At 40.2% G+C, this 27,686-nt stretch overlaps 1 protein-coding gene across 1 annotated transcript in view; it reads right to left on the reverse strand.

Moving 5' to 3' along the window:
• PRRT4 (proline rich transmembrane protein 4) overlaps positions 1-27,686 on the reverse strand; it is a 954,774-nt gene that overhangs the window by 371,524 nt on the left and 555,564 nt on the right. Inside the window, exon 3 of the mRNA XM_044088619.1 lies at positions 7,230-7,349. Coding sequence (XP_043944554.1) covers positions 7,230-7,349 — 120 coding nt within the window. The remainder of the gene's footprint in view (positions 1-7,229; positions 7,350-27,686) is intronic.

The following is a 27,686-nucleotide window of genomic DNA, read 5'->3' on the forward strand; positions in this document are numbered from 1 at the left end:
CATTCCTAATGTTTTTGTCTCCTTTCTAACAAGAATTGGCAAGTGGTTGTAGGTGGCTATCACAGTCCTGTAGAAGGTTTTATCATGCGATGACGGTATGATTTCCAGACGAATAACAATGATAATGAACCTCACTTGTGAGATCTTACAGACTAATTGAATAAAGAGGCATACGGTTTAGTGACTAAAGGCAGGTGTTGTCAGAAGTTTTTTACTCTTAAAATAAAGACTAACAGCAGAAATATAGGCTGTACCATAACAGGTAGCCAACCTGCCTTCTGTACAGTCAAGCAATGATATTCGGTGGCATCTGTCATTGAAATAAACATGCCTTATTAAGAAATATTAAGTAGTTTATTGCTGCACAGATCTGAACTGTGGAATATCACAGCAATAGTAGCCTATACACATTCTAAATTCCAAATCATTTTATGAAAAATCAAGTTAAAAAGTATAAGCCAAATAATGTAAGCATCATATAAATAGCAAATGCTTTTACAAAAGTATACACATTGATACTATCTGCAAACCTTCTTCTTTACTGTGGTAATAGTCTGTGCACTCAGAGTTTTACATCAGCACTGTCATATACTATAAAGCACACTATTCCAAAATTATATTTTCTCTGAAGTTTCGCAGCTTTTCATATTTTAAAACTGTACAACTTCGACATATAGTCTCAAATCACTTCTGTCAACCAAGCATTAGCTTTTTCATCATACTACATTCCTTTCTGATTGCTGCTTGTTGATTGAGACATTTACAGAAATATGAAAAGGGTATGCTTACTTGCATAATTAGTAATATAAATAACAGTATGTAGCTTAGAATTACAGTATCAATGACAGCTTTCTGTAACATCATCTAAAGCTTCACCTGACGCTACGCAATAGTTTTTAAGTCACTTGGTTTTGGAAATATTACTGCACACATGGAAAATTTGCATATCTTAATAACTTCTAACATAAAAATACCAGCATGTCCAGTACAGCGTACTATACATGCACAGTGATGATGTATTCTGACGCATGTCACACCATGACCCTCAATAATTTGCATCTCTCTCTCTCTCAGGTTTGAAAATATGAATAACAAGTAACAAACAGTGATTAATATCTCCACAGCAGGACAACCTCAACTATCAAATTTTGTGTAACTTTATTACTCACACTGTGTCCTTTCTAATGCTGCCCAGTACTAAATGGCACAAGTCAATCCAAAAAATGTTACGATGCTATAAGAGCTACAGGTGTTAACTGGAAGTATAAAAAAAGGTGCTACGTGAGTGAATGAATTAATACTATTACTGGTTTGGTATACCCCATTGTGAATGAGTTAATGCTATTACTGATTAAGTATACCCCGTTTCTGGTACCAAAGAAACCTAGTTGCTTTCTTAAACTCTTGAATTAAATGACTAATAGAGATTTAGAATCAGCTTGAAGGATTCTTAGGGTTTTACTGTACTTTCTGTATGGTAAGTAGACAGTAGTGTAAAACCTGTACATATGCCAGAGTATATGACTATATCCAAGTAATTTGGTTGTTAGATAGTCTACAAGTTTCATCTCAGGTGTTTCTAAAAGTTTCTCAACTATAAACCTCTGATTACCTTAAGTCTTAGAGTCTCCCCCTTTCAGCACATAACCCCTCCTTACTTAAATATCGATCACTTCAAGCCTTAAGAGTCTCCCACTACTGGCACATAATCCCTATATACCTCCCTCAGACATACTCTTTCATCTCTATCAAATCTCCCTGCACTCTCCTGCTGCTTATTCCTCTCCTTACTTCCCCTACTCCTACAGCTATTTTTGCTCAACACAGCTTGTAAATATTGTAAATATAGAGTTCCACAGAATTGTTTCTGGTACTAAAGGTACCTCTTGTTATAATATTTGTAAACTGTAAATGCATTTTCAGACCTAGCTTGTATTTCTTTAAATCCTGTATGTAAATTGTTCTTTTTAATGCATTCTCGGAGCTTTTCTCCCCGGGCCTCCACTGAAAATGGGCCATGTTGACCCAGTGGACTTCCCCGGTAATCAAACTGGAAATAAAATAAATAAATAAATAATAAACATAATGCAGAAGAGATTTTTCCAATGATGTGTAGTATGGGTAAGCCAGCACCACAGTTGAGAGAATCTAGCCTGGGTTTTACACTGCACAGATTCAGTATGCTTGGCTGGTTTAAGAAAAATAAAATCATGTGCTTTCAGATCTGCTTACAATATAATGTAAATGCTATGAAGGCCCAGCAATAAATTATTTAAGTGCAAAGAGAGTTGGTCTAAGTGTTGAGCCTTGATGGACATTGGAACATAAGTTGTCTGGCACTGAAGTTAAACCACCCTGAAGCACTTGAAATACCCATTTAGAAATGAAACTATGAAATTAGCGTACAGGACATCACCAAAACCTATTAAGTCTGTTTAACAGGATAGAACATTCAAATGCTTCAAAAGCTTCTTCAGATCATTAAATATTGCCATATTAATAGACCTTTTACATAGGATCATAGGAAGTTACTAGGCTAATGGTCCTAGGGCCCTTACACCCTTACAAGCCTGACCAAGTTCTACCCTTATTTGCATGATCAGCACCCATTGCCCCTGTCCAAGAGGGACACAAGTGGAATACCCGGGGTGAATTTACAGTCACCTATCCAATCGTCCAGATTGCGTATGAAGAAGGTCAATGAGGAGCTCTGTTTGAAATGAAGTGGGAGTCTGTTCCAAAGGTATGGTAACCACTGGAAGACAAGTCTGTCCCTCAAGCAGGTTCTATTAATGTCATATACCAGGTTAAAGTCTTTAGAGCGAATAGCATTTGACTTACAGAGATGCAGCTTTTCCAATAATCCAGATGATTGCCTTGCATGCAAGGCAGAGATTGCCTCTGCATAGTCTGTATGAAATAGAATAAAGTGACAGTGATTTCAGATGATCCACATAGGACAGATACTGAAGACCTAGAATTATCCTTGTGAGGAAACTTTGTGGTCTCTCCATTTGCTGCAGATGCTTGGAAAGGTACATACCAAAAGGGGCGTTGTACTCAATTACTGGCCTGATGAGGGAAGAGTACAGGGAGGTTATAGCTTCTTTTTTTCTGGAGGCAATGCCCTTACTTATGAGATGAGCAAAATAGAATGTCCTTCTTACCACTCTGGAGACATGATGGTCAAAGGTGAGGTTGCTGTCAACCTGTGGGTCCAGGTCTCTCACCACTGAATATATACTTAACGTGTTGCTACTGATGTGGTAGTTAGCAAAAACATCACCTTTGCCAAATGGGATGATGATACATTTTTTTGCATTGAGTTTAAGGCCATGACTTTGGCACCAATCATTTGTTTGTATAAGACCCTCTTGTTGGATGTTAGCATCATTTGGAGATTCTATGACCACTCCCAGTTTGCAGTCATCAGCAAACTTTGTCAGCTATAGACCTTTAGATTTTGCTTTGTACTTCTGAGAAATGGATTCCAAATGGCAGAGGTCCCAGGACTGATCCCTGTGGAACACCACTGGTCACAGGTCTGCTGTTAGAAGTGGATTTCCCTATTTTGACTATATGGATTCTATCAGTGAGTCAGTTAGTGACTATCTAATGATATATGGGTTGATACCTAGCTGGGTGAGTTTGTCAATGATGCCTGAGTGGGGGATAGTGTCAAATGGATTGGCTACATCTAGATAGGCTGTATGTACAGATTCCCCCTCATCCAGGGCCTTGGTGCCTGTCTCAAAGATGTCCACCTGGTTTAACAGGCATGATCTTCCTTTGACAAATAAAAACTGAGTTTGGTCAAGTGTTTGTAAATTGCCTATATCTTTGTTGAAAAGGTCCATGATGATTTGCTCCATGGCCTTGTAGATAAGGCTAGTCAGGCTAATAAGCCTATAGTTCCTGGGGTCAGTGAAAGCACCACCTTTGTGCAAGGGAATAACGGTGGCCATCTTCCATTCAGCTGAGATGAAGCTAGTGCTTAGACTATGATAGAAAAGAGTACCCAGTGGTGTTGCTAATTCTTATTGGAGCCCATGTAGGACCCAGCCTGGGATTTATCAGGTCCCACAGATGCTGTGCTTGTAGCCTTAGAGAGGGCATTAATGATAAATGTATTCCATATTTTTCTGACTCTTCTGTGTACTCTGGGATCTAATGGCCAATTCCCTTCCCCACCAGCAATGCTAACCAGGTGAACAAAATATGTCTTTATAGAACATGTGGGTACATGGTAAGCAATACTGAAGAGAAGCAGAACATAAGTGGGTTTACTGCTCCAGATCCTGCAAACTGCTAGAATCACTTCCAAACTACTGCAGATCACTTAGGATGAGAAATACAACTTCTTCTTCTTTTGGCATTTCCCGGAGAGGGGTCGCCACAGCGGATCACCTGTCTGCTCATGATTGCCAGTGAAGTTTTACGGTGCCAAGTTACCAACCCAGCACCCAACCTTCCACAGAAGGCACACACATGCACACACTCACACCTAGGGCCAATTTACAGTGTCCAATCCACCTACAGCATGTCTTTGAGATGTGGGAGGAAACCGGAGCACCCGGAGGAAACCCAAGTGACCACAGGGAGGACATGCAGACTCTGCACAGAAGGCACCCCAGCCGAGGATCAAACCAGAGAACCTCTTGCTGTGAGGCAGCAATGCTAACCGCTGCACCACCATGGCCACCCAGGGTGAGAAGTACAACAATCCATCTAAAGACGTGTAACTCAAGTTTGGTACTAGTGCCTAACATCTACTTGTATGTGTTTTCTTTCCTTTTACCATTTAACACCATTTCTCATCACTGACATCAGGTTCTTTCATGATGCATTTATATAGGGGAAGAGACTTCAGCAGTGAGTACATCTCTGTGTACCAAGTAGCATTTTTTTCTTTTTGTAATGCACAACAACAAATCCCATACTTATGCACTTGAGAAATATCTTTTGAGGTAGCTGCTAGTACATAGTTTTACATACTCATGCCCCTGACACCCCTCCCCCCTGTGTAATTTAACTGCCTGCTGTAACTGACACACCAGAATTGTGGCAAATGTAGAGGTTCTTGGCCAATCTACCTGAAAACAGACAGTTAACCACTGGATCCTCATTTTCTCTCTCTAGATTGTGCACTAATCTATCACAAGCTACTGATGTCACGGATGGCTGTGGCCCTTCTGTAGTATCAGAACAGTGATACAGATTTGTGGGGTTTTTTATAGGAAGATTATTAGTGTTAAAAAAGGAATGTAAGGCAAATTTAGTCAGTCAATAAATCAGAATAACTATTTTAAAATCCTGCTTTGCTACCGTATCGTCACTATTGCACAGAAACAAGAAAACGTACTTAACCTACACAGAGGGACTTTAGATTTAATGTTTTCACCAGTAATACCATAGAGCTGATGTCAGGAAGATAACAGCACTGAGCATTTCAAACATTATAGAGATATTCTAAACTTCTCCCTTGGGCTGTATCCCATGCTTCCATTATCTGTCCATGTGTAACAAACGGGTCTACTACACTAAACCGACAGCACACAACACCGACAACCACAACACCGACACCACAAGAACAAAACCGCAAAAACATGAAAGTTCACATGAAAGATAAACCACAATCCCGACAGTTAAGAAAACAAAAAGTTTGCTGTTACACACAACACACACACAACACAAGCACACCAACAACCTAAAAACCTACACTACACCTTACACACAACTATCTATGCACTAACCTTAACCCAAACCCTAACCCTAAGGTCCATCACTATCGCACACTTACCTTACCCGCACCCTAACCCTAACTCACTTAATCTGCCCATAACCCTCAAGTCCCTCACTATCGCACACTTACCTTACACGCACCCTAACCCTAAATCTCTCATTATCGCACACACACCTTACCCGCACCCTAAACCTAAATCCCTCACTATCGCACACTTACCTTACCCGCACCCTAAACCTAAATCCCTCACTATCGCACACTTACCTTACCCGCACCCTAACCCTAAGTCCTTCACTATCGCACACTCACCTTACCCGCACCTTAACCCTAAATCTCTCACTATCGCACACTTACCGAGTCGCGCTCACATGTTTCCCATGTCAGTGTTTTCGCTGTTGGGATTACAAGCTGTCGGTTATCTGCTCCATCGGTCTTCTGGCATCGGTGATGTGATTGTTGATCTTCCGAGCTGTCAGTCTACTGTAGGGAACCCGTAACAAACAAGGTGTTTCTATGCATTTTTTTCATGTGCCTACTTACTGCAGTGTTAAAAACTGCCAGCACTATAACTGCATAAAATCATTCACTCTGGGAAATGCTTTTATGTATGCAAGCATTTTGATGTGATTTTCTATTGATCTTCAGTTAAGGAAACCCTTTGTTTAAATTGAAACATGAGTGGTAGTCTTATGGCCCCTAAGGTCCTACCACTCTGCAAATTCAGTATCCCTTGCTTTTTTCCATTGTATCTTTTTAGACATGAGGCTCTCCAGCATGTCTGCCCTATCTACAGCACTATAAGTGCCTGGTATTATTTTATCAAAACACAGCACTGATTTAATAATTCACTGGTATTATACATGTGCTTTTGGACAGGAGTGTCTGTATGCATGTGTGTGCATATATAGTATATGTGTGTGTAAGCTTGCATGCGTGCTCCCACTTGTGTATGTGTATGTGCGTGTGTGTGTGTGTGTGTGTGTGTGTGTGTGTGTGTGTGTGTGTGTGTGTGTGTGTGTGTGTGTGTGAGTGCATGCATAAGTGAATGTGTGTGCACATTTGTGTGTGTGTCCCTGTGTGTGACTATCCATGTGTGTGCACATTCTTTGTGTATGTGCATGAGTATGTCTGTGTATATGCATGTGAAAAAAAGTAAGTGAGACAGAAGCTCAAATCATTTTAATAGGGACTGCATAGCAAATGCTAATCTGTTTTTTTAATAATTTGATACCTAAATGATTAGTCTGTAAACCTGCTACTGCATATAAAAAGAACGTCATGCTCTTCATAGTTCATTTGCCAAGAACCTGCAATGACTTTTTGCATATTGATTAAAAAGACCCATGTGACTCTAAGCCTCCTTTCAGCAGGACATTAAGTGACTTAATTACTGATACCCAATATCCACAATTGTTATGGCATTCATACTTAATTTAGATACAGCCACCTAGCACCTAGTAATTCAGAAGAAGTTAGAAAGACTTACCAGCAAGTTCAAGTGGAAAACTCCATGTCGTAGAATTCTTCAGGTCCTTGTCTTCATGTTCTGGAATGGTGTCATGAGGCTGGTCCACTCTTTGTCCATCCAAGTCAGAAGAGACGGGTGCTAAAAATAAGGGAGAAACGAGTAATTTAGTCAGTCTTTAAGCACCATTACAATGTAGCTAAATTCATATTGTTAGAAGAATGAGAGACACTGAATCCATTTTTTTCTTAACTGAATTACATTATGGTGTTTAGCGAAAACCTAAGCAAAGAGCAGATACAGTTTGCTTCCTAAGATCACAAATATGGTTAAAAGTTTTTTTTTTAACATCAGTGTTGATTGAGTAAAAAATGTGACATTCTTTGGAAGGCCAGTAGTTAATGTTACCCTATTATCTCTTTGTCTTACCTGTATTTAGACACTACCTTAAATTATTTGGTCTCTGTATAGGACTCATCCTAGAATTATATATGTGCTCCCCTGAAATGAAGGAAGCCATTAACACATGTGCACCAAGTATTATGGACAGTTCTCATACCCCTCAACTGTCCAAATTTTCATCGAATTTCCAGATTTCTGCCATATATTTTTGCTCTGTTCCTCACAAAATGTGTGTTTTTCTGGAAAATCACAGTAGACTGAAGTCACTAAATAATGGTATACTTTTGAGTTTTGCATTTCATATCCTTCAGAAAATGAATGCTAACACAAAAATAGTTTATTCTAGCAACTTTCTAAGTTTGTAAGAGTGATATTTAGAATCTGTCCCTATTTTTGGGCCTTTGCCACACCATTATTTTAGGCTTCGTCTAGATTTCCTCCACTAAGAAGTTAAGAGGTATGATATCAGCGACTAAAGAAACTGCTGGAAGTGGACTTGTTTAGCTCTGCTGCTGTTTAGGAATATATGGATGTAATCAGAGAATGGATGAAGTTCTAACATGGCTGCAGTCAGAGGCTGGAGTAAGTCCTAACATGACCGCAGTCAGCGGCTGGAGTACGTCCTAACATGGCTGCGGCCACATGCTTGATCAGTGTCACTAAACTGTTTGTATGAATCAGATCTTAAAAGCAAAAATGTATACATGATAAGATATGCCTAAGTAGTTTTAATTGTTTTGCTATCTGAAAAAAAAAACAGTTCAAATCAATGTAATGGTAGGCAACAACTTGATTGTGGCAAAAATCTGAATCTATTTATGCATTTTTGTTCTCTGTGGCCATGCTGTCATTGCCAACATGCCTGATTATCTTGTCTAACTTTTGTCTTTATTACCCTGTAGTGTAGTATGTAAACTGTTTGGCTCTTCTACTGAGAAAATGTAACTTATGAACAGTGTCATTACTAACTATAATGATACAGGTAATGTATTAAAAGACAACTGAGTGCTTTAAACTGTATGTAACCTAAAATGAAAGGCCCAGATCTGGGACAAACTGGTAGTTAATGATACCACATATACTGATCCTGTGGATACAGCTAACCTCTTGGCAGACAGGTTCTGTGAAAACTTCACTCTCCTCTCCCCACCACACATACCCCATGACATCCCTACCACCTGTCCCCTACATTGTACCTCTAAAGAACAGGTCACTAACGCCCTCTCTAAGGCCAAAAACACAGCATCTATGGGACCTGATAACATCCCAGGCTGCATCCTACATGGACTCCAACAAGAATTAGCAACACCATTGGGTAGTCTTTTCAATCATAGTCTAAGTACCAGCTTTGTCCCAGCTGAATGGAAAATGGCCACCATTATTCCCTTGCACAAAAGTGGTGTTTCCAATGACCCTGGGAACTATAGACTTATTAGCCTGACTAGCTTATCTGTAAGGCCATGGAGAGACTTGTCATTTATTTATTTATTTATTTTACTTATTTAACATTTCTTGACCGGGAAAGTCTGACTAGGACAAACCCTATTTTCATCAGAGGCCTGGGGAGAAACACTTTAGATGTATGTCTTTGGAATGTGGGAGGAAACCAGGGTACCCAAAGGAAACCCACATAAACACAGGGAGAACATGCAGACTCCACACAGAAGGCACACTACCCTAGAATCAAACTAGAGAACATCTTGCTGTAAGGCAACAATGTTAACCACTGCAGCACTCTTCCACTTATCAATAAAGATATAGGTAATCTCCAAATACTTGACCCTACTCAGTTTGGATTTGACAAAGGTAGATCATACCTGTTAAACCTGGTGGCTTCCTTGAGATAGTTACCAGGGCCCTGGATGAGGAGAAATATGTGCATACAGCCTATCTAAGCTTAGCCAAGGCTTTTGACACTATCCCCCACTCAGGCATCATTGACAAACTCATTCCACTAGGTATCAACCCTTATATCGTTAGATCATTCACTAACTGGGTGACTGATAGGAGAATCCACCTCCAACAGCATACCTGTAACCAATGGTGTTCCACAGAGATCAGTCCTGGGGCCTCTACTGTTTGGAATCTATTTTTCCAAAGTACAAGCAAAAACTAAAGGTCTGTGGCTAACAAAGTTTGCTGATGACTGCAAACTGAGAACGGTCATAGAATCTCCAAATGATATTAACATTCTACAACAGGGTCTTACGCAAACAAATGATTGGTGCTAAAGTCATGGCCTTAAACTCAATGCAAAAAAATGTATTATCATCCCTTTCAGTAACAGTGATGTTCCTGCTAACTACCACATCATTAGCAACACCCTAAGTGCGCACTCAGAGGTGGGAGACCTGGGCACACAGGTTGACAGCAATCTTACTTATCACCATGTCTCCACAGTGGTAAGAAGGGCATTCTGTATTACTCATCTCATAAGTAAGGGCATTGTCTCCAGAAAAAAAGAAGTCATAACCACCCTGTACTCTTCTCTCATCAGGCCAATAACTGAGTACAACACCCCTTTTGGTATGTACCTTTCCAAGCACCTGCAGCAATTGGAGAAACCACCAAGGTTCCTGACTAGGAAAATTCAAGGTCTTCAGCATCTGTCCTTTGTGGATCGTCTGAAATCACTGTCACTTTATTCTGTTTCATACAGACAACTTAGAGGTGATTTCTGCCTTACATGTAAGACAATCTTTGATCCTGCTTTACTGGAAGTACTGTATATCCACAAGTCAAATGGTACACATTACTCACTCTAAAGACCTTAACCTGGTATGTAACATTAACAAAACCTGCTGGCAGGACATATTTGTTTCCCAGAGTTTACCACACATTTGGAACAGACTCCCACTTCATTTCAAACAGACCACCTCATTGGCCCTCTTCAAATGCAATCTGGACAACTGGATGGGTAACCATCAATTCACCCCAGGGATTCTACCTGTGCACCTCTTGGACATGGGCACTAGGTGCTGATCATGGAAATAGGAGTAGAACTGGGCTAGGCTTCTAAGGGCCCTATGGCCATTAGCCTCCTATGGTCCTATGATCCTATATAGTTATGAAATATGCTGACTTATTTGAACAACACTACATTAACTCATTAACCCCGAGTACCTTCTCATGGCACCTGTGTGCTTAACACTGAGCGCGCCATGAGAAGATACTAATTTCAAGCTGTTACCCCCCAAGTAGTGCCTTCCTGAAGCGCGAGAAACTGTAGTGCAGATTTGTAGTTGAGCTTAATGTAAAACTCACTGAAATCATAACTGAACATGTAAATTACATTATATAGTTACAATTCAGTGTGTTTTTACATTAAGTTCACATTAAACTTTTACTACAAATTCCATGTAAAAGGTTCTTGATAAAGCAATTGGTCGCAGCCAATCGGATTCTTGCAATCCATGCCACCACTTGCATACCAGCTCCACCCCCAACCTAATTTTCTTTTGTTTTAAACTACTAAACTCTTGGAGTATATCCAGCGTTTCTGCTAAAAGGAAATTTGACATGAAACAGGAAAAGGGGGATGGGCTAATAAAAAAAATCACCTTTCTTTTGCAAGGGGGATAGTACTTGACTCTGAAAAAAATGGCTGCCATTACCAACAAAGAAAAAAAAGCAAACAGTTCACGTACTGACTTTGTATCAAAACATGCTGGCTGCAAAACTGAGTACTATGAAGTAAACTAGTGAATTCAGTGACAGGAGAAGCATGCTGCTTTGACCTTTCAGCAACTGTATCTACAGAAGGAGAGCTTCTACACCCAATGTAACACCAGTCCACTACTTTTAACATATTGTTTACCCAGCCATTCCATATAATTCAACCACTTTCTACTGACCTAATCTGAATTTAGTGATAGTAAGTACCCATGTCATGCGTCTATGCACTTTGCTAAAAGACTTCAGTATTATAACAGATTGTTATTAAATGTTAATGGAAGTATATGGGTCCCCTTCACTACACCGACACGCCACAAAGCCGACACCCAAAACATCAAGACCAAAAGAGCGACAACGCAGATGATCGACAAGGTGAAATCCCGACAGCCGAAACACCGACATGGGCAACGTGTGAGCGTGACTCGGTAAGTGTGCGATAGTGAGGGATTTAGGGTTAGGGAGCGGACAGGTAAGTGTGTGATAGTGAGGGATTTAGGGTTAGGGTGCGGGAAAGGTGAGTGTGCGGTAGTGTCGGACTTAGGGTTAGGGTGCGGGTAAGGTAAGTGTGTGATAATGACGGACTGTAGTTTTAGGGGTGGGTTAAGTGAGTTAGGGTTAGGGTGCAGGTAGGGTGAGTGTGCGATAGTGACAGACTTTATGTTCAAGGGTGGGTTAAGTGAGTTAGGGTTAGGGTGCAGGTAGGATAAGTGTGCGATAGTGACGGACTTTAGGTTTAGGGGTAGGTTAAGTGAATTAGGGTTAGGGTGCGGGTAGGGTAAGTGTGCGGTAGTGTTGGACCTTAGGGTTAGGGTTTGGGTTAAGGTTAATGCATATATAGTTGTGTGTAATGTGTAGTTTACGTTTTGTGTGTCGGTATTTTGGGTGTCGGTGTTATGGTGTTCGGTTTTGTGAGTTGTCGATATTGTGTGTTTTCAGTCTTTTGGTCTCGGTGTTTTGGGTGTCAGCTTTGTGGCGTGTCAGTGTAGTTAAGGGGACCCAAGTATACACACTATAAAGAGAGAAACACTGTTAGCTGCTTGTTCGCCCAGAGTGTTTTCTTAGGTGGATCCTGACAGGAAGCCTGATAGCCACAACTAGACTTCATCTGTTGCCCAACAGTCACCCTAAGCTGCTGCTTGCTTAGTAGAAAAAAAGAGAAATTTTGTTCTAGCTGTTTGATGCATTTTTTAATGTAGTAAAATGAACAGGAGTTCAAACCCCTTATTGGACAAAGAAGAACATATTTTGAAGCTTGGTAAGAGCTTTGAGAAAAAGCCCAAATCATCGTTCCACACTATCCGCTGTGAGTGTTTACTACTAAATATTTTTCAAAAAAGTCATTATGTGATGTTGATAATGCGTAATATTTTGCCTTTCTTGTGACCTTAGTGTAAAGTGGAGATCAATTAAGTAGAACCTTTTATTGAGCATTCTGAGTACTTAGAGGTGCCATAAAACCCTGCCCACAGGTGATGGTATATGCCACCCCTTTTCTAGCGGCTAGCTAATACGTCTGTCTGCCTGTTGTTTATAAGAACATAGTCATGAGTGGATTCAATTCCTACACACAGCTAAATCTAGTTTGTGCAAGGGTAATGGGAACGGTATTACAATTTCAGCGTAAATAAGAAGTTGATTGCAGCAGTTGCTGGACGGAAGACAGATTTTTGATGCAAATTAAGTGAGTGTTTTAGTTACTTAGTTGGCACTGTTTGACAACCCCCCCTCCCCCCAATAATTTTGAAAATTCATGTTGTATTTTTATGTGATGCCTGAGGCGTGAATTCCAGTAAGACCCCCATCCCTTACTCATTTCAGCCAGTTCTGAAATGTGACGACGTTAAAGGAAATTTTAGTTATCTACCAATATCTAGAAATTCTGTAATCATACAAACTAAAAAAAGAAAAAAAAAATCAGAGGCCAAACTGAAAAAAGTCTCTCAAAAGTTGCAGTATTTAAATTATAACAAAGATACATGTAGTCTAATTTCATCCATGATCATCTGAAAAAGAAAAAAAATCAAACAAATAAAGCCAAGAATAGTGACATAAAACTAGTTAGAAATGTTGTGACATAGCTGGTATTTAAAACAATCTACATTTTGCACTCTGCAGCATTTATAGGTTCATACATTTTTAATAAGCTTATGGCCAAAGAAGACCATAGAGAAGCTTGGTCACATCATCCCATATTGTGGGAGACTTAACAATGTCCCTCACTAAATAAACCTTCTCCATGTATCTCCAGTGAAAATTTGTGATCACCCATCCAGCCTGATTGTAAAGTTTGATAGAAGTACTATGCTTGATAGGTAAGGGCAACCTGTATATCAGTAATGGGCGATAAGCTATGTTAGGTATCTGTCACACCATTCACATTTGCCTCCATCTCCTTGGGGTCTGGTCATCAGACACTACTGAAGACCTGTCCTCCCTAGTATGATTTATGGCCATTTACATGGCTGAGTTTGCACACACCAGGATAGATTTATAGGGCAGAAATCAATATTAAAGCACTGATTCTACAGAGTCTCATGTTATAACTGGAAGGGATGTGAGCTATGTGAAATATGTACTTGTTCAAAGCTAGCTTTAAAGATTCTTCTCCAGAAACATGGATGTGAAAATGATGTATCTGTTGGGTTGTTTGTTTCTGATAACTGGTTGCAGTAAACTCTTTTTTTCTAGAGGCTCTTTTAGCTGTTTAAAACTTTCATTTAAAGGTTCACTGCTGCTTTTCAGCTGTGAAACATTTCTACAAAAAAAAAAAATGTATCTGCTTTTACTGTATTTGTGTTTTTTCCTACTTTATTTTGCTTTTGCGTCATCTTAAAAGTACTCAGTTGTATTTATTACTGCTTGGTGTAACTTTTTCTAAGCCTTTTAGTTTAAGCACTTGGGCTTTAGACCAGTTGTTTTACATTAGGAAGGTTTGTGGGCTGCACTGTGGTGGCAGGACAGGTAGCTTACATCCTTCTAAGTTGGGAACTGCTGATTGAAGGCTCAGTGTCTGTTATTCTGAAAGTGCATTAGTTCTGGTTTAAGCACCTGGGTTTCAGGCCAGTTATTTTACATTAAGAAGGTTCATGGTCTGCAGTCTTGTGGGAGAAGAGGCTGGACTCTGCCCTTCTGAGCTGGGAATTTCTGGTTAAAGGCTTATAGTGCCTGCATATTTGAACTATTTCTTACTGTAATTGGTACACCTTGTTTGCTGTAGCATAGACTAGATCCAGGCCTGCTGAATCTAGCTTTGTTTGTATGCTTGTTTTTTGTTTGCTTGTTATTTCCCTGAAATGCTAATTCCACCTAAACGTGGCTTCTCAGCACTTCTGTGGATCCCTAGTGATATCTGCATTGCTTACTGTACTTATTTCCTTGTTTCACTTGAAAGAAAGTTACTGTTTGTCATTTTTTCATTTAAGTTACCTGGCACTTGCTCACTAAAGCAATTATATAAGTCAGCACTAAAAAATTAAAAGCACTACACCCTCACAAACTCCCCCTGGAGTACCTTGCTCCCCATTGGCCAGTTTTTTCAATTATAAAGAAATTCCCAATACTATTCTAGCAAGTCCAAAGGTCAGTTGTCAATCTCCTCTCCAGTCCAGCTGGTGAATCTGGGAATCTTGAGGCAATGTTACAACTGCCTCATGTACACAGACAACCCTCTCCTCCTCAGAACAAATTCCAACACATGTGAGAGATGCAACCATATAGCCAAACTGGAGGCTAAGCTCTCTCAACTCAGTACTGGCTTAACCAGTCAGGAGGAGAAGGAAACCACACTCACTAAAATTCCAGTCTCACATAGACCTACCACGACAGCAAACCAAACACATAAACACACAAAAACATACTTCTGCCTAAGCAGCAGAGACCTCCAAAGCAGACACCCAAGCAACCGCTACCCCAAAACAAAACACGTGCAACACATAGCTCACAAAGCCAGTGTGCCGAACAGTCACAGCCCTTAAGGTTAAACAACACACCTGATACACTTGTAATAGGTGACTCTATCATCATGCTCACTGACGTCCCACTCACCAGGCTGAACAAGAAGAAGGTCACGGTGAGCTGCCTGTCGGCGCTAGGATCTGCCACATAACACAAGCACACAGGTCACTCCAAGGCAAGTACAAATATGACTCAGTCATTGTCCATGCTGGTGTGAATGACCTCAGACGTACCTCCCTGGACTACATGAAAAGAGACATAGAGGAGCTCTCTGAGCATGTAGCCCAGGCTGGTATGACCCTGACCTTGAGTAGCATCTTACCCTCACCAGGAATGATGCCACAGTATGAAGACAAGATTATCAATTTCAACAATTGGCTTAAGTACTGGTGTCATTCAAAGGGGATCCAATGCCTGTCAGCCTGGGATGACATGCTCGACAAGCCACGATGCTTTGCTAGGGACAGCTTGCACCTGTCACCCCTGGGCTTTCGGATATTGGCAAAGGCTCTTGCTAACCCCATAGTGCCTTTTTTAGGCAAGGCTCAAAAGACAAACCCACCTCCATAGGTATCACAAGGGATAAGAAACTAAGAGTAATGCTACTCAACGCCAGAAGTCTAAACCTCAAGATGCATGAACTCGAAACTCTCCTTAGCATGGAGAACATCGACATCTGTGCAGTAACAGAAACCTGGTTCAAGGCTCTCGAGAGCACCCCAACAATACCTGGTTATACCTCATACCATGCTTTTCGGCCCCAAAACTTGGACCGAACCACAAAAGGAGGGGGAGTATCAATATTTGTCAAAGATACCCACACCTCCAGGTTGGTGGCACAGCACGAAGCATCAGAGACTATCCATGTGCAACTACACGAAGCATCAGAGACTATCCATGTGCAACTAACAGTGGGTAAAACTGCCTTCCGGTTTATAGCCTGCTACAGACCACCCTCCCAAACCCAGGAACCCCACTCGGCCTTCCTGAGAACAATGGAAAATATGAAGGTCTCTCCAAGCACCATTATATTGGGTGACTTCAACTACCCAACCATAGACTGGGAGCATTACTCTAGCTCCAACACCCTAGCCCAAAGGTTCCTAGAATTTATAAACTCAAATGCTATGGAACAACTTCTTACCACTCCCACAAGAGGGGAAAACATACTGGACCGGATCATCACCAACATGGGGACTCTATGCTCCAGACCAGAAGTGTATCCCTCACTGGTAAGATCAGACCACAAACTAATCTCACTGGATATTCACATCCAGACCTCACCCCATGCCCAGAAAACCACAGTGAAAAACTTCTCTAAAGCAAATTTCACACTCCTCAAAACCGAGGTGGAATCCTTCAAAGCCCCGGGCCTGTGGATATCTGCCCAGACTGCAAAATCCTTTATAAACGCATTCTATGAACACCTTCAGGAATGCATGGATCATGCAATCCCAAATAAAACCAAGACCCAATCCTCCAAAGGCAGACGTCCTGTCTGGTGGACCCCAGCCATAAACAAACTATACAATAGAAGGAGGAAGCTACTAAATGATAGAGCAAAATCCCAAAAGGGAAGGCATCTCTGATCAGTATTAGCAAAAAACTACGGGCACTCATAAAATCATCTAAGGCCAGCTTCAGAGAAAAATTGCACAGGACACTGAGGATAATCACAAGGCTTTCTTTAGTTATGTTAGGAACCTGGGTGGGAATTCCCAGATATGCTCAGAATTAGTCCAAAATGACAAAAATACACCAAACCCACAGACATTGCCAACATCCTAGCTGACAGGTTCAGCGCAAACCCCCTCCCACCAAAGGGCTAATATCTATCCCAGCAGAGTGCTGCCCCTGACATCTCAGATGCTCAGGTAAGAGCTGTCCTCTCCAAAGCAAGAAACACAGCATCAATGGGACCAGACGATGTCCCGGGCTGCGTCCTACATGAACTCCAAGAAGAGATAAACCCAAACCTAAAACTACTGTTCAATCTCAGCCTTACTACAGGATATGTACCCAAAGAGTGGCATACAGCAACAGTGGTCCCTCTCCACAAAGGTGGTGCCTCAACGGATCCTGGAAACTATCACCCCATAAGTCTCACTGGCTTGGTCTGCAAAGCTATGGAAAGGATCATCATGGACCTTATAAATAAAGATATTGGGGACCTACAGACACTAGATCCTACCCAGTTCGGCTTTGTTAAGGGCAGATCCTGCCTCTTAAACCTGGTCAATTTCTTTGAAACAGTCACCAAGGCCATTGACAAGGGGAAGGTGGTCCACACAGCCTACCTGGACCTTGCAAAAGCCTTTGATACAATACCCCACTCGGGCATTATAGATAAGCTCACCAGCTTAAATATAAACCCCTATGTCACTAGATGGGTTGCAAACTGGCTCAAGGACAGAACCCACATGGTTAGAATAGCTGGAGCCATGTCAGACTCCAAACCAGTTACAAGTGGCATCCCACAAGGCTCAGTCCTGGGACCTCTCTTGTTCGGTATATATTTCTCGGAGGTACAGGCCAACATGGAAGGACTGTGGCTGACTAAGTTCGCAGATGACTGCAAACTGGGTGCCATAATAGACTCTCCAGCCGATACAAGCATCCTCCAAAAGGGCCTCATAGAAACAGACAACTGGTGCCAGAGTCATGGCCTCAAGCTAAACTCCAAAAAGTGTATAGTCATCCCCTTTGGCAAAAACAAAGTGCCCACAAATTACCACACAGGTGGTAATCCATTAAGTACAGAAGAAGTAATTAGGGACCTGGGGACCCAGGTTGATAGCATTCTCTCATTTGACAACCACGTGGCCAAAGTGGTTAGAAAAACATTTTATATAGCCCACCTAATCATGAAAGGATTCACATCTAGATCAGTGGAGGTCATTATGCCTCTTTACTCATCCCTCATCAGGCCCATAATTGAGTACAATGCCCCTTTTGGGATGTACCTTACCAGACACCTACAGCAACTGGAAAGACCCCAAAAGTACCTCACCAAGAGGATCAAGGGTCTCAAACAGATGCCGTATGCTGCCCGGTTAAAGAAACTCCACCTCTACTCAGTGGCATACCGCCTGCTCAGAGGCGTTCTGTGCCTGACGTATAAAGCCATGTCCAACCCGGAATTAATGGACATGCTGCACCTCAGAAAATCCAAATCCCATCTAGCTACGCGCTCGAGGGACTTGAACCTCAGCAATGAAATAAATAGGACATGCTGGAGGGACAGATTCATAACCCAGAGGCTCCCTTCACTCTGGAATAAAATCCCAGTCCAGGTTAGGCAGAGTCCCTCATTGACTCTCTTCAAGAGGAATCTTGATGAGTGGATGGGAGATCGTAGGTTTACCCCGGGTATCACTTCTGTGTCACTGTTAGACAGAGGCACAGTATACTAACCTCGAAAAAGGGCATAGCAAAATTAATTTAAAATGGGTGGCGAAAGCCATACACACTCTGGCTAGGCTTATAAATGCCCTAGGGCAGATAGCCTAGTATGAACCTATGAACCTATGTGAATGCATATCCTTTTCCAGTACATTCATATGTACCAACTACACACTATACATGTAGAGATGCACACACACACATACACACACACACACACACACACACACACACACACACACACACACACACACACACACACGCACACACACACAAGCACACACATTCATACAAACAAAAACACACATGGAGTATAAGACAAGGAGAAACTCTTATACATGACGGAGCCAATCATGAACCTTCCTAGCTTAATGATGTCAGTTTTGATACTGGGCACTTTTCTCTACTGAGATGACCCTCCAGCCTCTGTGTCAGTTTATAAAGTTTATGAGTCACTGGTCTTGAAAGGAAGCACTGCTGTCTCAGTCATCTGGCCCATACCTATCATGTTGACTTTATTACCATGTAAATCTGAAATATCAGAGACAAGTGAGCTGATGCTGAGTCATGGTTATTGAAAATATCTTAGGCATGAAAGCTGTTAAAACATGAAGAATGAGACTTCATCTGTGGTTAGAAAGAAAACATCTTTTTGCAGAAACTAAAACCAGTCCATTTTGTCAGATTTCTACTAAAAAGATATTACCACATTTCCACATGTATTAGTTCTTTTCAATTATATTTAAGTCATTAGTCCTCACCACCCTGTGCAATATCAGAACAGATCAGGCTCTATCCTGCACTATCACAAATAATAAAATAAAACTATCAGCATAGGCAGAAAAACTTAGATGATATCCACATAAATATAAAGAAAAAGTAGAAAATAAGCAATTTATTGATGACTGAAAAAAGTTTTATAGAGAATTGGGAAACAAGACAAAATGACAAATCACCAAATAAAGAAGAAATAGATATATTTTGGAGAGATATTTATTAAATTCCTGAGGAATATAACAAAGATGCTAAATGGATAGAAGAAGTAAAAGAATGAATAATAAGTTCAAATGTATAGGATATGAAATGGGAAGAAGTAACAGAGTGATTGAAACAAAAGCTTCTAACTGGAAAAATCCCAGGCCCAGATACAGTACCTAACTTCTGGTTAAAAGTATTAACATCTTTACAGGAAAATTTGTCCATGAGTAAGAACTATTTACATTTGCACCCCCAACAGACACCAACCTGGTTAGCAACAGGAAAAAAACACCCCTACTTAAAAGCAAACCTGCAAGCCATCTAAAAAACTATAGGCCAATAACTTGCCTTCGGACGATGTATAAACTATGCACCAGAATTGATGCTGACAGAGCTTAGAAGAAAGTCATTTAGAAGAAAGTTAAATCACGGTAACAGTACAAAATGGTAACAAAAGAAAGTCATATAGAACAAAGGATCATTTGTGGTTAAAGAAAGTTATAACAGAGAACTGTAAAAAAGGAAATAATCTAAGTATGACATGGACAGGCTACAAAAAAAGTTGACAGTATCCCACATTTATGGATAAAAGAATGCTTAAAAATGTATAAGATGCATGGTACACTTATTGATTACATTAGAGTGACCATGGAACAGTGGCAAACCACATTGCAGTTAAGCCATGATAAAGTACAAATTATTATTCCAGGAATAAAAATTCAAAGGGGGATAATTCAGGGTGACTGTCACCACTGCTTTGTCTTCCTCTTAACCCATTAAGCTGTCTGCTTAACAGAGTAAGTCATGGCTACAATCTGACTCCCAGAAAACAGCAAAGTGTAAAGACTTCTCTTCTTCTTTTTGTGGATGATATAAAACTGTATTGTTCATCAGTTGAGTACTAAAAGCACAGCTGCAAGTGATCAAAACTTTCAGATGATATAGGAATGTCATTTGGTCTTTATAAATGTGCAAAAGCAACCTTTAAAGCAGGAAAACAGCAGCACCAAGAAAACATCAGTTTGGAACAGGAATGTGATAGCAAAGAACTTGAGCAAGAGGGAGTGTATAAATACTTGCGAACTGATGAAGGATCAGCAATGAAACAAGAACAAATGCAAGTAAAACTTAGTAAGGGATATTTTAGAAGACTAAAATTAAAACTGAAAACAGTGTTGACATCTAAGAACAAAGACCAAGCTATAAACTAATTTGCTCTTCCTGTCCTGTTTTGGAGTGACTGACTGCCCCCAAAAGGTGTTGTATTGGTTGGACAGAAAAAAAAAGAAAAATGTTTCATTATTATCAAATGATTTGTAAAACACAGAGTATACCAAGACTATATATACAATATCGTATAAGATTGGATTCCCCATTCTGAAGGAGATATGAGCTTCCTTGAAATTGATTATATGTATAGATCTGCAATCATAAAGCTGCATACATTTCTGCTGACCTTAAAAGACCCAAACGTAGAGAAAGTTTAAAAACATACAGCGAATAAGTCTAAGATTACTACCCTGCTTAGTTTAGCAGAAGCATATCAGTGTCAAATGGGAATGGAAATCATACCAGAAGTAGATAAAGATCAGGCAGCAACTGAATGTGCCAAATAACAAAAGAAAGAATATAAGGTGAAGGATCAGTTGAAAAGGCAAAGTTTGTGTCTTTCGGCTTTTTCCGGTTAGGGGTCGCCACAGCAGAACTCCGGTCCGCTAATGATTGGTAGTGGATTTTTACATACCGGGTTACCAGCCCTGACGCACAACCTTCAACAAAGGCATGCCCCATTCATGTATGCCTCCACACAGAAGATGCTCTAGCTGAGAATCAAACGGGACAACTTCTTACTATGAGGCGACAATGCTACCGCAGCACCACCACCGCAGTAAATGCATAAATATAGCTGCAAGTATAAAAACTCTTGGAACAAGCTTATGTTGATCAGGATAGAATGCAGGAATGGTTAAGGAGGGGTGAATTTGAACTAAAAGACAAAAGGTTAATATTGGTGGCCCAAGATATTGGGTTACATTCACATTGGTTTATAAAGTCCATTAAACATCTTGGAGAAATAAAACAGAACTGGAAACAGTCACACATCTTGTTGCTGGTTGTGATATACTAATGGTAGAAGGATTATATATCGAAAGGCATAATAATGTAATAAGAATACTGCACTGGGGATTGTGCAACCATTATAATATTGAAGTAAATGAAATACATTGGAAACATTTGCCACAAAGCATCACACAAAATGTTAAAGTTTATATCGCATGGGATCACCCATTCCCAACAGTCCAAAAAATATATGCTTGAAAACTAGATATAGTGCTCCATGAAAAGAAGGCAAAAGTAGCATTTATTATTGAAATTGCTACACCCAGTGACTACCGTGTCCTATGTACAGAGAGATACATAGGTTCATAGGTTCATAGGTTGGTACTAGGCTATCAGCCCTAGGGCCTATACAAGCCTAGCCATAACAATTCCCTGGCTATTTCTTCCCACACTATTTACTTCCCTAGACCCCTGTCTAGCAGGGTGACTGACAAGATCCCCGGGGTGAATTTCCTTTCTCCCATCCAATCGTCAAGGTTCCTTTTGAAGAGGGCCAAACAGGCACTCTGCTTGACATGTATGGGCAGTCTCTTCCATATTCTGGGGAGTCTCTGGGTCAGGAACCTATCCCTCCAGCATGTTTTGTTCATTGTGATGACAAGGTTTAGATCCCTGGAGTGTGTGGTTCTGAGGGATTGGGATTTCTTTAAGTGTAGCATGTCCAACAGCTCTGGGTTTGACATGGCCTTGTATGTTAAGCAGAGATCGCCTCTGAGTAGACGATATGCCACAGAGTATAGCTGGAGTTTTTTAAGGCAGTCAGCGTAGGGCATCTGCTTTAGACCTGTGATTCTTTTAGTGAGGTATCTCTGCAGGCTTTCCAGTTGTTGGAAATGTCTTGAGAGGTACATACCAAATGGGGCATTGTATTCTATAATGGGTCTAATGAGGGAACAGTACAGTGGGACAATGACCTCCTTTTTTCTGGATGAAAAGCTCTTAGTGATGAGGTGTGCCACATAGAAGTATTTCCTGACTGTTGTGGCGATGTGGTTATCGAAGGTGATACCACTGTCTACCTATGTCCCTAAGTCTCTTATCACACTTTCGGTGTTTAGTGTACTGCCACCTATGTGGTAATTCACGGGTACATGATTTTTCCCAAAGGGGATAACTGTACATTTCTTGGCATTGAGCTTGAGCCCATGGCTCTGGCACCAAGCATCTGTTTCTGTAAGTCCCTTTTGTAGAGTATCCACATAATATGGGGATTCAATAATGGCTAAACTCCACAACGAACCAAAAATAAATGTTAGGAAAACTAGTCCAAGCCAACACAGGTTTATTAACAACAAACGAACATTTACCTAGGTTTCGTCCACAAAAGGACTTCTTCAGAATGCTGAAGTCAAACATAAAAAACACATATATATGTAGCCACAATCAAACCAATTAACAATTTAACAAACAGTTAATCATCCTTAAAGGTATATACCCTATAGCTAAAAAAACCTATACTGTTAAAATGCCTACAATAAATACACAAAATACATAAATCTCGTATAAAAATACTGTTAGATACTGTGCCACTATACTAACTATAAAAATATATATATGTAACAATAAATATGTAACAACACTAAAAATGTATGCTACAACAATAAATATAAAATATATACGAAAAAAATAATAATAAAAAAGCCAATATATTATTACTTAAGCCCTAAAATATGCTTCAATTTAAGATAGGGCTTAATGGAACTGTACTCATTAATACCAGGAAAATTGTGTGCATTTAACCTAAGCTGCCACTTTAATTCACAAACATCCAAGTGGGCATCTGTGATTCTGCCTTGGGAATCAAACTTAATCTGCTGTAAAATACAGAACTTAAAAGTATGACCATTGTTGTCAATTAAGTGTCTGGCTAGGGCATAGGTAGTTTTAAGATGTTTAATGTCCAAAAGATGTTCCCTAACCCTGTCCTTAAAGCACCTACTGGTTTTTCCTACATAAAATGCTTCACAATCCTGACACTTAGCAAGGTAAACAACATTCTTAGTGTGACGGTCATAATGACCTGTAACTGAAACAAAACAGTGATTAATAGTGAAACTCGTACCGGTTGTTAAGATACAGGAGCAAATCTTACATCTGAAGCATGATGCCCACTTGGATGTTTGAAGATATTTACTAACCAAGTAGACATGTCCTACCCTTGCCAAAACCAAACTCCTAGTAAAGTTGTATGAATTTTTGATTATTGTAGTTTTTTTTTTTTTTAAGTCAAACATAATAGTCTTCATGGTCTTGCAAATTAGGCTAGTTAGGATGATGGGACCTGAAATCTGTGCTCAGACCCCCATTGCAATGTAGCATTATTGCTCTTTTTCATGTTTTCCTATGCTCCGTGGACATGCTCTACAGCGAAGCCAAAGGGAAACAAATGCAGAATGACTTCAGGGAGGGCATGTTTGGTGCTATTTCACCCATGGAAGAGATTTTAGAGTTTTGTTCACCTGGTTTGAACCTATTCTATGATGACTTTAGGAGGTGTACAGGACTAAAGGATTTAGAATTTCAGTGGCTTAGAAGCACTAAATCTGTTTGCAAATAAGTTAGCTAGATCTTTAGGGTTAGCATGAGTAATACTGTTTAGGAGTAGTTCAGAACATTGCTGAGTGTTACTTCTCAGTTTTCTAATGTAATTAAAGAATGCTTTTCAGTAGCTTATTTTAATTTACATTTAATTTTCCCTTTTTAGTAGACATTTTTGTTCCTTGCTGACCTTTTTGACATAGTCTTTAATGTGACTTTAGAAGATTTTAACATTCGTCAAAGAGTTTATTTGTACTGGTGGACCACCAAATCAATTTATTTTTATATTTTCCATTGTATTTTTTTTTAGTGGGGACTGCTAGAGCTATAGAGCTATATATGTGGGAAGAGAACTTATCTGTGTAAGTAGCAGCTGAAGCTGCATGTGGGCTGGTGAAATTGTAATTAAACTTAGAGAGCTTATCATAGAACTTAAGCAGGTTTGTGTGCTTAAAACATTTAAATTCAGAATTATTTGGAGCTGTGGAGATTGCAACTTTAATGGGGAAGGTTAATAACTGCTGGTCTGACTTGAGCACTGAATGAGATACTATAGGCATAAGGATATGGTACCCTGAGTAGTCTACCTTTAAAATGGCATCCCTCTCAAAGCTGAAGATCCAAAAAAAGCTGTTTGTCACAAATGTAACTAGCATCTTCTTGCTAATAATTATTACCACAAAGTGGACAGTCCAGAGCTTCAGGCATGACTGCAAAAGCAGTATCAACATTCATTTATAAAGCCACAATATCCTCACCATTTCACATGTCATTGCCTGTACTCTGCTACAGCACCATTGGGACTTGCTGATTGTGTCCCCTAAGAGCCACCTACCTCACCCTACCCAAGTTACATCTCTGCATGGGGCTATATTGGTAAAGACTATGTCCAAAATGTTCTAACCCTCAGTGGGCTAGTTAACAACTTGATTTAGGAATTATCAATTATTAGATCTGTGAATCTTTGGACATATCTAGCTTTCCAGGTGTAGGTACACCAGTTAACCCAAAGATAATTGTAGACTCCCAATGTAAAGGTATGTTTTTTTAATTTCTCCAAGTCTTTTGAGCTTCTAATACCATGAGAGGAGTGGACCACATTCCTAAGTCAGGGTATGATTAAAGTTCATAAAATGAGTATTATTCCAGTCTTTGATGTTAGGCAGAATTGCTAGTCGCAGCAGCTGCAATGTACCCAGAAGTGATTCCTTCTGTATTTCATGATTCTTTCTGTATTTCATATGGAGTTACATGTACCAATAACATGTCTGAGTACGACTGTAAATTCCTTTTTATCAGACCTATTGCTCCTACTACTATTGGAACTGTCTGGGTATCATACTTCCACATTGTACCTCTGTCTACTGTCCAGATTTTTGCTTCATATTTTTGGTCTGTGCCTCTTACAGAATTGTGTTTTTTTTTTTTGACAAATCACCTGGTTAATCTAAGGATTAAAGCCACTAAATATTGATATGCGTTTGAATTTCAGACTTTATATCCTTCAGAAAATGCATGCTAACACAAATCCTGTTATTGTAGCAACTTTCTAAGAGCAATATTTAAAATGTGTCGCTACATTTTGGGCCTTTGTCCCTGTTATGTCAGGCTTTGTCCAGATTTCTTGAGCTAAGGAGTTAAGAGGTATATTACACATTGTCATAATTTCTACCTGCAAATCCTGTTTTTTTATGACTTCTTCAAATCAGTCTCTAGAGCCATGGACAAGGTAAGGTGGTCCACACAGCCTGTCTAGACCTCACCAAGGCCATTGACACCATCCCCCACTCTGGAATCATAGATAAACTTACTAAGCTGGGCATTAATCCCTACGTCACCCAATGGGTTGCCAGCTGGCTTACTGACAGAACCCACACCGTAAAAGTAGCTGACTCCAAATCCAGCTCCAGACAAGTGACAAGTGGAGTACCTCAGGGTTCAGTCCTGGGACCGCTCTTGTTTGGCATCTACTTCTCTGAAGTACAGGCCAACACTAAGGGACTCTGGCTAACAAAGTTCGCAGATGACTGCAAACTGGGAGCCATTATTGAATCAAAAATAAATGTTAGGAAAACGAGTCCAAGCCAACACAGGTTTATTAACAACAAACGAACATTTACCTAGGTTTCGTCCACAAAAGGACTTCTTCAGAATGCTGAAGTCAAACATAAAAACCATATATATATGTAGCCACAATCAAACCAATTAACAATTTAACAAATGGCAAAGAGGCAACAGCAACCAATGCCAGACCTAGGCTTTGGAACTCGGGCCGACTGCGGGTAGACTGCCAGCAGGCTAACTCAAGTGTAATGACTGCAACAGTGAAACACGATGAACATCAACAACTTCCATGTAGCCATAGTTGTCAGGAAGTCAGGAAATCCTTCTATCTAGTTCAACTAATATGAAAAGGCTTTTCATCCAGGTCAAAAGAAGTTATCATCTTTCTGTACTCAACCCTGATTATAGATTATCATGTCCTCTTTGGCATATAGAAAGGCCCCAAAGTTTCCTAACTAAAAATATTTTTAGTCTTAAAAGCCTTAGCTACCAACACAGGCTTGAAGATCTATCCCTATATTCTTATTCTTATAGATTTTTGTATAGAAATCTGTCTTGAATTTTGTGCTATTAAAGACCCTAGTCTACTGAATCTCTTACACTTGCATAAAGCAAATAGCACCACAGACATTCAGTCTAGATACCTAAACCTCCACCAACACATACATACAACACTTTGGAGAGACAGATTTATTATCCAGTGGTTACCCCCATTTCTGGAACAAATTGACTTTACATGTTAAAAAAGTGATACCCTCCCACCTTTTAAGAATACCCAGTTGACTGAATGAATATGCAGAAATTCCTTCTTGGTCTGACATGTTTGGCTACCCTGGAAATGGGAAGTGCATCTGGAGGGTGAATGTTGGCAATTCACAAATAGTTGTTTGACTTACTGAACTTGTTGACCTTATAACTCCTATGGTACTATGGTCTATTGCAAAACATCCATCAATGATAAGGAGATAGCATTTCATCCACATATCCTCATTCAGCAATGTAGTGTGCTGTCTATGGGCCAAGTATAGACATGCAAAAATTGATGCCATAGGTGAGACCATATCAACTCCACATTTTTGAATATGATTCACTCCTGGCCTGATTGTCTTTGCATGTCTAGACACAAGATACTGTAATGATTTCAGAACATCATAACCCTTCTTCTTTTACCATAAGATAGTGTGCGGAGTTCTCAGGTATCCATCACAAGTTGCACAGGCACTGGATTCTCTAAACCCACCCCTTGGCATAGGTGATTTGGAGATAGGCCACTTCATCCTACCCCTCCAGCCAGCCTTACCAGTTGCCCAAGTCCATTACTGAACTTAAATACTCAGCAGTGCA

Source organism: Protopterus annectens, chromosome 11.part0 (genome assembly GCF_019279795.1).
Source record: "Protopterus annectens isolate FY-2018-M chromosome 11.part0, PAN1.0, whole genome shotgun sequence".
Lineage (NCBI taxonomy): Eukaryota > Metazoa > Chordata > Ceratodontiformes > Protopteridae > Protopterus > Protopterus annectens.